At 41.0% G+C, this 13,136-nt stretch overlaps 1 protein-coding gene across 9 annotated transcripts in view; it reads left to right on the forward strand.

Annotated features, from left to right (window-relative positions):
* The window catches only part of TET1 (tet methylcytosine dioxygenase 1), a 113,288-nt gene that overhangs the window by 91,130 nt on the left and 9,022 nt on the right, over positions 1 to 13,136 (forward strand). For 5 of the 9 annotated variants that reach the window (XM_008270043.4, XM_051823231.2, XM_051823230.2 and 2 more), the window contains 6 exons: positions 2,886 to 3,097; positions 5,562 to 5,712; positions 6,028 to 6,114; positions 8,140 to 8,229; positions 9,966 to 10,103; positions 10,535 to 10,862. In XM_008270043.4, coding sequence (XP_008268265.3) covers positions 2,886 to 3,097; positions 5,562 to 5,712; positions 6,028 to 6,114; positions 8,140 to 8,229; positions 9,966 to 10,103; positions 10,535 to 10,862 — 1,006 coding nt within the window. The remainder of the gene's footprint in view (positions 1 to 2,885; positions 3,098 to 5,561; positions 5,713 to 6,027; positions 6,115 to 8,139; positions 8,230 to 9,965; positions 10,104 to 10,534; positions 10,863 to 13,136) is intronic. The other 4 variants (XM_017348738.3, XM_070057768.1, XM_070057767.1 and 1 more) reach the window with 1 other exon arrangement.

Below are 13,136 nucleotides of genomic sequence, written 5' to 3' on the forward strand. Positions count from 1 at the left end.
AAATGTCACATTTCATCTTATTAATTAAGTGTAAATTGTAGTATTTGGAATTTTCATAAAATGCAACCACACTGGGTTTTTGTGGTTTTTGACCATTCATTCAACAAATATTTGATGTGAGCCTCCTATGTGCCGAGTTCTGTCCCTGGAAGCCAACTATGCAGCAGTAAAGCAAACACACAGAATGGTTTCTCACATTTCTCAGATCCTAACTCAGCAACTATGGAAAATTAAGAAGCTTGCCACAAAGTCCTGAGCCAGAAAGTAACGAAGCAATTTCTGCTTTATGTGTTTTAGATTAAGGTAAACCTTTTATTAACCTAACCTATCCACAGAAGACTCCAGATTTTTTAATGTCATAAAGTTTTTACATAATAAGCAGACTTGGTTACACAGCATCCAATATTAATAGCACCTCAGGATCATTCCTCTGGTTCCCTTCCAGTTACAAGCTGCTTCCTAAAAAACCACTTCTGCCTTCCATCCTTCATCCTTTTTACATTGGCACAATGTTCTTTAGTTTCAGTTTCTCTACATTTTTCCAGAATTTTGTTTTTGATATCTTCATTTGAATGTAGAGTTCAAAGAGACAGAGAAGTTCATCTCCTAGTTCTTTCCTTTTTTTAAATTTTTTTAAAAATTTATTTATTTGAAAGAGTTACACAGAGAGAGAAGGAGAGGCAGAGAGGGAGGTATTCCCCAATTGGCCAGAGCTGAGCCAATCCAAAACCAGGAGACAGTAGCTTATTCCAGGTCTGCCACACAACACAGGTGCAGGGGCCCAAGGACTTGGGCCATCTTCTGTTTTCCCAGGCTATAGCAGAGAGCTGGATCGGGAGTAGAGAAGCTGGGACTTGAACTGGCACCCATATGGGATGCCAGTATTTCAGGTTTCTGCTTTACCTTATATACCAGTGTGCCAACCCTGAGCACACTCTATACCCATTAAAAAGCAACTCCTTTTTCTTTCCCAGCTTCTGGTAATCACCATTCTGCTTTTTGTTCTTTAAATCTGTTATACTTACTACAGTAGAGATTACAGTGGCCCATCCCATTTTGTTTAATGTCATTTGGATTCATCCCTGCTCTAGATGTGATAGAGTTTCCTTTCTTTGCAGGGTAAATTACATTCCATTGTACATTTTTGCTCCATTTTTTTGATCTATACATAATTTGTTGGACCTATGGTTTTGTTTCTTGGTCTTGAGTATTGTTTATAGTGCTGCCATGAGCATAACTTTGCAGGTAACTTAGCAGCTTTGTTTTATTTACCCTGGTTAACTATTAAGAAAAGGTACTAATGGATTGATCTGATCCTATTCATAATTTTGAAAAATTTTCATTTTATTTTTAATATGCAGTTTTAAAAATATTTATTTATTATGGCCAGTGTTTTGGCAAAGCTAAGACATGACACCGCCATTATCCCATTTGGGTGCCAGGTTGAGTCCCTTTTACTCCACTTCTTAAAAGCAGCAGTAGATGGACCAAGTGCTTGGGCCCACACCTATGTAGGAGACCTGGAGGAAGCTCCTGGCTCCTGGTTTCATTGTGGCCATTTGGGTTACAGAGAGAGAAGGATCAACAGAGAAATATCTATCTGCTCAGGCTCAAATGGCTACAATGGTCAGGGCTGATTCAAACTGAAGCCGGGAGCCAGGAGCTTCCTCCAGGTCACTCATGGGTGCAGGGGCCCAAGCTACTTTCCAGGCACGTTACCATGGAGATCAATCAGCAGTAGAGCATCTTGGAATCCCCATTGCAGGCCAGCTCTCATTTCCTATTCCAGTTGTATTATTTTACACCCCCATTAACACATTGCTAAATGGCTATTATTGTGCATATTTTATTACTCTCATGTGTTTGCATATTCCCTTGGTTTTTTTGAAAGCAGAGCAAGATTGAGCTCTTCCATTCCTTTGGGGGACCGGGCACTATGGTATAATGGCTAAAGCCACTGGTCTGCAGTGCTGGCTTCCCATCCAGCTTTCTGCTATGGCCTGAGAGGACAGTGGGGGATGGCCCAAGTCCTTGGGCCCTGCACCCATGTGGGAGACCCAGGTGAAGCTCCTGGCTCCTGGCTTCAGGTCGGGATAGCTCTGGCCGTTGCGGCCAACTGAGGAATAATCAGCAGATGGAAGACCTCTCTCTCTCTCTGCTTCTCCTTCTCTCTCTGTGTAACTCTAACTTTCAAATAAATGAATAAATCTTAAAAAAAAAAAAAGGAGCACTTGGAGAGAGCTAGCACATGAAGCACTCTGTCTCTATCTCTTTGCCTTTGTAATAAATAAAAGCAGTATTATTTTATTATTATTTAGTATTATTAATCATTCCCCTTGATTTAATTTTCATTTTTTTTTTAAATTAAGTTGAAAGAGTAAGAGGATTCATTCATTGCCTAAATGCCTTCAAGACTAGTTGTGGTAAGGCAGAAGCTAGAAACCCAATCCAGGTCTCCCATGTCCTGCGGCCTGTCTTCACGGGTGCACATTAGCTGGAAGCTGGAACAACTCATATATTCAAACCTAGGCACCTAAATATGGGATATTGGCCAGTCACACCTCAATTTTGTATTTAATGTGATTTCATGGTTCCTTCTATCTAGCTACTCTTATCATTTATGGAAGAGTAGAACAGTGCATTAAGGTTTCCACCGGATTCTCTGTTGTCATTTGTGCAAACTGTAACACTGACATACAACACAGCCTGTTTTTTGCATATAAAACAGATCTCTGTTCTGCTCATTTTTCCCCCCGTGTTGACTCTAATGGAAGCAGCTAGTGGGAAGGTTCTGTTGCCCTCTGAGTTTCACCCCCTTGAGAACATGCTTTATGTTTGAATGTAGGAAGTCGCATTTCAGAGATGAATGCATTCTGATTTTGCAGGTTTTGAGAAGAAGCAGTGAAGAGGAGAAAGTTCTGTGTTTGGTGCGGAAGCGTCCAGGCCACCACTGTTCCACAGCTGTGATCGTGGTGCTCATTATGATCTGGGAAGGCATTCCCCTGCCCATGGCTGACAGACTGTACTCGGAGCTCACAGAGAACCTCAGGTCATACAACGGCCATCCCACAGACCGAAGATGTACACTCAATGAAAAGTAATCACATTTCTTTTGTACTGCTTTACTTTTCAGATCTCTGTTATTGATGGTAAATTGTTAATTAACCACGTAATAAGGCATTTCCATGAGAAAGGATTTTAGGTGGCGACTTCCTTGTAAGTTAGGGCTATGTTAAAATATTCTCCTTGAGAATATTGTTTCATTGCTTCTTGCTCTGGTAGCTGAAGCCACCCATTCCTACAGTCTGCAGGAAAAGGACTTTTGGGGCTAGCATAGTGGCGCAGTGGGTTAACACTTAGAAAGCATTTTTTGGGGGCCGGTGCTGTGGCGCAGTGGGTTAATGCCCTGGCCTGAAGCACCAGCATCCCATATGGGTGCCGGTTTGAGACCCAGCTGCTCCACTTCCAATCCAGCTCTCTGCTATGGCCTGGGAATGCAGTAGAGGATGACCCAGGTCCTTGGGCCCCTGCACCCATGTGTGAGACCCGGAGGAAGCTCCTGGCTCCTGGCTTCGGATTGGCACAGCTCTGGTCATTGCACCATCTGGGGAGTGAACCATCAGCTGGAAGACCTCTTTCTCTGCCTCTCCTCTCTGTGTAACTCTGACTTTCAAATAAATAAATACATCTTAAAAGGGGAGGGGGGCTTTCACATAAAGCAAAGGTCTGTCCCTGGCGAGTGACCATTTTGCATTTCCTCTTTGCATTGTGACAGTTTCCCTGTAGTCTTGCCAGTGACCACAATGGAGAATTTGAATTTTTGACCATTAAGTAGTGAAATGGATTAGTGTCAATTTGACTCTCGTGAATACTTTTTTCATATGGTTGAGCCATTTGCGATTCCTCTTTCTTGGCAAGACCGATCAATTAATTATTGTGAATGATTCTTTTAAAAGGATTACTCTTCATATTTTTTCTAGATATTTTGTGATATGATTTGCAAACACTTTATTAAGCTGTCTATTTACTTCCCTATGCTTTCTTTTAGTACTTGTTTAAAACATAAATATCTGAAACATGTAATATGTTTGCCTTTCTTTTGGCTTAGACTTGAAATTGTGACCTGATTGTATAAAAACAATTGTGTATTTATATCTGACTCATCTCTGGAATTTGAATTATTTATCTGTTGAGACTATCTTTTTCTTTTTGAGAGGACATGAGAGACATATAGACCCACTGAAATAGAGAAAGATGGTTCACTCCCTAAATACCCACAACAACCATGGTTGAACAAGGCTAAAGTCAGGTTCAGAAATTCAGTCAAGGTTTCCCCTGTGGGAAGAACAGCCAGGACAAGGGGCACTGACACTTCATTGACTTTTAAGGACAAATATAGTTATATAGCCAAACAAATGTATTTTACATTTTATATATATATATACACACACACTATTATTATAGATTGGTCCACTTGAGAGCCAGACACATGTATTATGCCTTTTAAATAATACTTTAAACTGTAGTTAACCTTGAAAATCAGGATATTTTCTTATATAATACCATTATAATGATCAACAAATCCTAGTTGCAGTGGATTGGCCATGAAGGTACAATGTCATGAAGTTGATGGTAACTCCTTCTAATATACTCAATGCATTTCAGTTGCCAAAGACACCCCCCCCCGCCCCCCTTCCCAGGCCATAGCAAAGAGCTCAGTCAGAAGTGAAGTAGTCAGGGCTTGAACAGGTGCCCAAATGGGATGTAGGCACTGCAGGTGGCAATTTTGCCATGCTTTGCCCCAACAAAATATGGCATCTATGTTTGTTCGTGGCTTAACATTTTTATTGACTTACTTTTATTTTCTTTGAGAGAGAAATAGTTAAGATGTGTTATTTTCCAGTAGAGATTGGAATATAAATGCCCACAACAGCCAGGCCTGCAACCAGGACCCTCGAGCTATAAGCGGGTTTCCCAGGTGGCTCACATCTTTCTGCCCTGCATTATACACAGCAGTAAGAAGCTGCTTCCGGCCGGCGCCGCAACTCAACTGGCTAATCCTCCACCTAGCGGCACCAGCACACTGAGTTCTAGTCCTGGTCGGGGCGCCGGATTCTGTCCCGGTTGCCCCTCTTCCAGGCCAGCTCTCTGCTATGGACCAGGAGTGCAGTGGAGGATGGCCCAGGTGCTTGGGCCCTGCACCCCATGGGAGACCAGGAGAAGCACCTGGCTCCTGCCTTTGGATCAGCGCAGTGCGCTGGCCACGGCGGCCTTTAGAGGGTGAACCAAGGGCAAAGGAAGACCTTTCTCTCTGTCTCTCTCTCTCTCACTGTCCACTCTGCTTGTCAAAAGAAAAAAAAAAAGAAAAGAAAAGAAAAAAGCAGCTGCTTCCAAAGCAGAACTCAGACTTGAACCCAGGCACTCAGATTAGAGATGTGGGATCCGAAAGGATGTCTTTAATGCTGTAATTTAGATAAATGTTAAACCATTCACTAACCATTTGTACCTGAAATGTTTTGTGTGAGGCCTTGTCTTACTCCTTTGCAATTCCTGTCTCACAGTCGTACCTGTACTTGTCAAGGAATCGATCCTGAGACTTGCGGAGCCTCATTCTCTTTCGGCTGTTCCTGGAGTATGTATTTCAATGGGTGCAAATTCGGGCGAAGTCCTAGCCCCAGAAGATTTAGAATTGATCCCAGCTCTCCCTTACACGTAAGTGTCCTTTTTATGTGTGAGTGAGGCATTGAGGATTTAAGTACATTCCTTTAAAATTTTTAAACACTGAAAATGTAAATATGATTAAGTAGCATTAAAATAGTGAATATATATTTAAATAAAAATTCTAAATAACGTAGGTAAAGTCTTCCACTATCAACCCCAAATTTCAATTGTCCCTGGCTCCCTTCTATTGCTCCCCTACCCTAAAGGAAATCCTTGTTAAAGAGAACCTAGATTTTTATTCTCAACCAAAGTAGGAAAAAGCCATTTGCCAACACTTCCAAGACTCAGAAAGTTTACTACCCACAGACCTACTATGAAAGAATTACTAAACGACGTAATCGACAAAGAAGATATGTGAAACCGGAACCAATCTGTCCAATACACAAGGCCATGGTGAGCAACACAATTAGTCAAATTTCCTGTAAAGTTTAGTAATTAATTTTGTAATTAAAATAAATTCCATAGTCTTATAAACTTGTGGGAGGAGGTGGGGTACCCATAGACACTAAGTATGGTCATATATGATGCTCTGTTTGGGGGAAAAGATTTACATAATTCTAACATTTGTGTTTTCAAACTTTGAGCAGTGACCAAGAACTTAAAAAATTTTCTTTTGTATTATGACCCACTATGTGAATACATGTACACAAATAAAACTTTCAGGAAATAGCATTTAGTCTTATTTCATTTTAGAGAACTATTATAAAAGGTTTTTAAAATATTTTTATTTTGATGTTCTCACAAAAATGTGCATTTTATATGGAAAATTTTTCAAATGATAGAGAATTTATCTTTTTGAACTACTTATGCAGTCCATTCATAAATTGTCAGAGGGAGGTATAAAAATCACTAACATGCAGTATAAAGAAATAAGACAGCAGGAATTAATCTAACCATACAAATAATGCAATTATTATAACATTTGAAAAGGTTCAAATTATAAATAACAATCCCTTTGATTTCAGAAAGGGAACTGTCTTTGCAGATAGTTTTAAAAACCTATAAAATTATTACTATTAGTTTTAACAAGATGACTAGTTAGAAGTCTATCTTGTTAAATATCATTATCTTAAATATCTAGCAGTGGTAAACATTTAAAGATATAACATTTTTTAAAACCTTCCATTAATATCAAATTCTGTGAGTTACCTAAGTAAAAGTCTAAACAAAAGTCTTATTTGACCTTTAGGTACGAAGCTGTGACCCTTTGCTAATACCCCAAATGATCATAAAGAACAGAACACTTGATACTGTGATGTCAGTTCTCCCTTAAAATGAACCAGTTTTCTTACTCCATATTATATGATGGATATATGTGTCAGTATAAAAATACGTTTGTAATATCAACATGCCTAGCAGATTTTCATCCTTTTAACAATAGCACTGTAAAGTGGTTAATGAGTGTAAGATGAGTTTTTGCTTATGGTTGTTATTAATCACAGGAAGATGCTTGGCTCATTCCAGGAACTGTCAGAGGCCAGTGTGGCTGAAGCTCACCAGGCGAGGGAGCGTTTAGTGCTTGCTGTACCTTCTAAGCCATGTCATGAATTTTGGAAGACAATGGAAGGGTTTTGAGGAGAGGGACATTGATACCTTTGTCCTTTCATGAGATGTCTAGATGCTCTTTGAATAATGGCCTGGAGAGTGGATTTAGCCAAGTGAGCCGTGGCACCCGCATAGATGTTTTGTAATCAGACAGAAGAATTTTTGTAGTTTGAATAATGAGGCTAAGATTAGAAAATAATACCAACAGACAACAATACAAGTTGTACTTAATTTGTTTCTATTTGGTTAAGTTGTTTTAAACATTACACACATTTAAACAAGATTTCAGGATGATATATGTCTCACTCTGGACCCTGTTGACATAATTTTCTCAGAGAGAATTAGCATGCATTCCTCAGGTGAACTGATCTGACTGGAGCTTACATATAATCCAAAACCATCCGCTTGGTGGTCCTCTCTTTGTTGTGCCTCTTGGTCTCGTTCATTTGACTTAGTTAGTTATCACCATTCATTCACTGAGTCTCTAACTGAACTGCAGCATAATCATTTCAGGAAAACTTTTTTACAACTGTTCTTCCAAAACCTCCCTTTACTCCCTTCTGCATTTCTCCTTGTCATTGCTGACCTTTGGGATACTCCATCATGATGACAATTTCCTTAGAAGTGTCACGACTCTGTTATCAGTAGCAATCCTGGCTGTTGGTATGCTGTTGATGCCCCTCAGAGTCCTATCAAATAGTCTTCATTTTCTTGCCATTCTGGTGTAGAAAGGAGAACACTGGGTTGATATAGCCTATTTCACATTTGTTGTACAATAACCACTGGTCAGCAGTGTTGTGTAATCCAATTTAACACCTTAAACTCTTTATATGTCATTATAAAATAATCTATGTGGACTATCTTTTCCTATAGGAAAAAAACCTTGAAGATAATTTGCAAAGTTTGGCTACAGAATTAGCTCCAATTTATAAGCAGTATGCTCCTGTTGCTTACCAAAATCAGGTATGTTTTTTACACTTATTCATAGCATTTTCAGAATAAGATAATCTTTATTGATGCTGAAAGGGCGTTTGACAAGATCTCATTTTTTCAGATGAAAACATTTTTCAAAAAATTATGTATAGATGGGAGCTACCTTCTGTTGAAGAGAAGGTACAAAAAATTGACCAGTAACATAACAATTGATCATGATAAGCTTTTCTCCTAAGATTTGGATGTCTACTCTCACCATTGTGCTGGAGGTTCTGGCAGGGCAATTACAATCATAAAAGTAGTCTGGGCTGAAACCCATTAATGCCACTTGGAAGAACTGCATCCCATATTGGAATCCCACTCACATGGGATACCATGATGGAGTTCTTGGTACCTGTCTTTGGCCTGGCCCAGCCCTTGCTGTTGCCACCATTTGGGAAACAGATAGAATATCCAGTAGATATCTCTACTGGATCTCTGTATGTGCCTCTTTTTCTGTTATTCTGCCATTCAAATAAAACTTTAAGAATGATGCCATCAAGAACACGAGGAGACAAGGTATAGTTTGTAAGGAAATACTTCCAAATCATAGCAAAGCAAAATATAAATGTGTTATGAACAGAGGTCTATTTTTAACTATTTAATACAATACATATAATAGAGCCGGCGCCGTGGCTCAATAGGCTAATCCTCCACCTTGCGGCGCCGGCACACCGGGTTCTAGTCCCGGTTGGGGCGCCGGATTCTGTCCCGGTTGCCCCTCTTCCAGGCCAGCTCTCTGCTATGGCCAGGGAGTGCAGTGGAGGATGGCCCAGGTGCTTGGGCCCTGCACCCCATGGGAGACCAGGAAAAGCACCTGGCTCCTGGCTCCTGCCAGGATCAGCGCGGTGCGCCGGCTGCAGCGGCGGCCATTGGAGGGTGAACCAGCGGCAAAGGAAGACCTTTCTCTCTCTGTCTCTCTCTCTCACTGTCCACTCTGCCTGTCAAAAAAAAAAAAAAAAAAAAAATACAATACATATAATATGTTCTATTAAATTCCAATTTCACATGAAAAACCAGGTTATAAAATCATTGTTATGGTTCATAAGTGCATGTATATTTAGAAATCTGCATGTATGGTTAATGCAGTTTTACTTGCCTTCGTTTCTAATAACCTTATTTAGGTTCCAATGTTTGTTTATTCATCACCCACATACGTTAGTATCCTCTCTGGTATTCCAAGGCTCTTTATCTCAAATGTCACTCAACTCTACAACGATAGCACTTTACAATCTAGATAATCCGGGACTCTCAAAGTGTGATTAATTTAACTGCTTTGCCAGAAATTAATTTTCACATTTTTCTGAAGGCAATTCTTTTTCTTTCTTTCTTTTTTTTTTTTTTTTTTTTTTTTTTTTTTTTTTTTTTAAGATTTGTTTGAAAGTCAGAGTTACACAGCGAAGGAGATGCTGAGAGACAGAGGGAAGTCCTCCACTTGCTGGTTCACTCCCCAGTTGGCTGTACCAAGTGGAGCTGCTCCAGGAACCAGGGCTTTCTTCCTGGTCTCCCATGTGGGTGCAGGGGCCCAAGCACTTGGGCCATCTTCTACTGCTATTCCAGACCAAACCAGAGAACAGGATCAGAAGTAGAGCAAGCGGGCCTGAACTGGCTCAGATTAGGGGTGCTGGCACTTTAGATAATGGCTTTACCCGCTTCACTACAGAGCGGCACCCTGAAGGCGATACTTTTTGTCTTCTAACACTGTGTCTCACACTTTGTCTTTACAGGTAGAATATGAACATGTTGCCCGAGAATGTCGGCTTGGCAGAAAAGAAGGTCGTCCTTTCTCTGGAGTCACCGCCTGCTTAGACTTCTGTGCCCATTCCCACAGGGACATCCACAACATGAACAATGGAAGCACTGTGGTATGTCCATGGGCAGCTTCTGTTTGTAACTACTTCCTCACAATGCATGCACAAACAGAATCTTAGATACAAATATAAGATCTAACAACATTTCACAGATAATATGTACTCTATGAAAAACCTGTACCTGGATTTTAAATTTTGCACTGAAATAAAATTTCAATTTCTGTGAATTTCCCTTTTCCACAAACTTGATGGAAATGTTCTCTTTTTAAAATTATGTCATACCTGGCTGTTGCCATTTGTAGAGTGAGACAATGCATGCAAGACCTCTTTCTCTCTCACTCTGCCTTTGAAATTAATATATTTTTTGGAAAAGAAAATCGAATTTCTGTTCCCTCTCACACTGGGATGTAGGCATATAATGAAGATAGGGCTAACTGATATTTGTGCAGGACTTCAGTTTCCCACTTTATTTTCTCTTCTATCAGGTTTGTACTTTAACTCGAGAAGATAACCGTTCACTGGGTGTCGTTCCTCAAGATGAGCAGCTCCACGTCCTTCCCCTTTATAAACTTGCAGATACCGATGAGTTTGGCTCCAAGGAAGGCATGGAGCGCAAGATCAAATCTGGGGCCATCGAAGTTCTCACGCCGCGCCGCAAACGAAGAACCTGTTTCACCCAGCCCGTTCCTCGCTCGGGGAAGAAGAGGGCAGCCATGATGACGGAGGTTCTGGAGCGGAAGGTTAGGGCCGTGGAGAAGAAGCCTGTGCCTCGCGGCAAGCGGAAGAATAACTCGTCGGCGGCAACCCACAACGGTAAGACTTGGTCCCTGCCAGTTTTTGGTGAACGCTGTGGAACCTGTCCGTTGTCTTGGCACACCTTTCATTGAAAGAAGGGGTTGCACCTTGCTTTTTCTCTCCTATATCTTTGCTGATGCCTCGGGGATTAAGCATTATGAAAAGAAAAATTGCGGGGTAGATTATACATTTTTATGGAATCTACATTTGTCTGTATTCTTATGGTGTGTTAGAATATTGAATATATTTCTAAATGGGTTTTAAAACTAAAAGCCAACAAAAAGTGAACTTCCTAATAGTAATTTTCTCCAATTTTTTATCTCATTTAAAATAAACAGATGTATTTATTTATTTGAAACACGGGGTGGCAAAGAGAGAGGCAGAGTTCTTCCCATCTGCTGGTCTACATCTCAAATGGCTACAACAGTCAGGGTGAGGCAGGCCAAAGTCAGGATCCTGAACCTCCAACTGGGTCTCACACGTGGGTAATAGGCTTCCAAGGCTTTTTATTGGGGAGCTAGATCCAGCAGAGTAGCTGGGACTAAAACCAGAACTCCATATGGGATGCAACATCCCAGGAAGTGGCTTAACCCACTCTTCGGGAACACTAGGCCTTTTCTTGTCTTATTTTTGAAGGAATTATCATCTTTGTCTTTGTGAATCCCCCATCTAGTTTGAAGACCTGGTGATTCTTGGCATAGATGAAATGATATCTTTGTGAAGGGCTTCCTTGACCATTGTAAACATCAATTTAAGTAGTCAACAAATATTACTCAATGTCACTTAAAGCTGGTTGTATGGGAATACTTATCTGAAAGTGATGGGGCATAGTGTTTAGAAAGGATTTCATTTGCGTATGGTAGTCAAAGAAGGATTCAGTGAGTGGAGGTTTGGAGAAATAACTAACATAGCAGGTGAAGCAATAGCAGGTGCAATGTTGCAGAGGCCAAAATTCACCGATTGCTTGAAGAAAGCCAACAGGACAGCATGACCAGAGCAGAATGGAAAGCAGAACAGCAGGAGCTAAGAAGAGAGAAGTTCAAATTTGCCTGCGACATTCATCCTAGGCTGTGTAGAACTTGGCCTATGTTGTGAGTGAGGGGAAGGTTACTCAAGGTTTCAAAGCAGAGGAAAACTCTGATTTGTTTCAAATGTAGCTCTCCAGTAGCTGGGCTGAGTCACAAATAAAAAGGGCCAGAGGATAGAAAAGTCTTGGGACCCTGTAGAATCTATGCTCATAGAGAGTATTGGACTAGATTGGCTAGTGAAAATGTGAGAAATGCCTCGTTCCAGATGTGTTCCTGAATCAACAGGATTTTGGACAGACTAAAAATGGAGTATAAAGCAAAAATTATCATGTTTTCACCCCAAATTTTTGGCCTAAGGAAATGGAAAGGGTACAGTAAGGGTAAGTTTAGACAAACAGGTGGGGCAGGAGTGGGTTGAGAAGATCAGTATTCAAGAAGTGTGTGTGTGGTGGTGGCAGATGGGCAGTTACATAAGAAATTCTGACAGAACGTATAACTTGGAAATCAACCACATAGGTTGTATTTAATGCCAAGAACCTTAAACATATAGTAAAGAAATAGAGTTCAAGAGCTTCATTCGGTCAATTCCCAAATGCCCGCAATTGCCGCAGCCAACATGGCCTTTGCCAGAATCTACAAACTCCATTCTGGTCTTCCAACTGTTGGAGTCATCACTACTGCGCACCCACACTGCGCATTAGCGGAAGCTGGAATTGGGAGCTGTAGCTGGGTCTCGACCTCAGCACTGATTATGGGATTAAGGTTTCCTATTCAGCAGCATAGCCAACCACTGGGCCAAATGCCCACTCCAGGTTTTAAAGCCACAGCCTTCAGCAACAAAATCCATATGGACATCGATTTGTGTCCTTGCTGCTCCACTTCCCATCCAGCTCCCTGCTAATGCACCTGGGAATACACAGGATCATTGCAGCCATTTTGGAAGTAAACCTGTTGATGGAGGACCTTTCTCTCTGTCTTTCCTCTCTGTAATTCTGGCTCTTAAATAAATAAAGAAATGTCAAATAAGTAAAGATGCATTTATATAGAAGGGGAGAGAGAGAGACAAGCAAGCTTCCATCCACTGGTTCACTCCCCAAATTGCTGCTGCAGCCAGGTCTCCCATGTGGGTGCAGGGGCCCAAGGATTTGGGTCATCATACTGTGCTTTTTAGCTTCATTTGCTCCAAAGTGGAGCAACCCTTGCCCATAGAGATATCAGCACTGCAGGTGGCTTCTTAACACCGTCAGCCTCAGCACTAGCACCA

This window comes from Oryctolagus cuniculus, chromosome 15 (genome assembly GCF_964237555.1).
Source record: "Oryctolagus cuniculus chromosome 15, mOryCun1.1, whole genome shotgun sequence".
In the NCBI taxonomy this organism is placed as follows: domain Eukaryota; kingdom Metazoa; phylum Chordata; class Mammalia; order Lagomorpha; family Leporidae; genus Oryctolagus; species Oryctolagus cuniculus.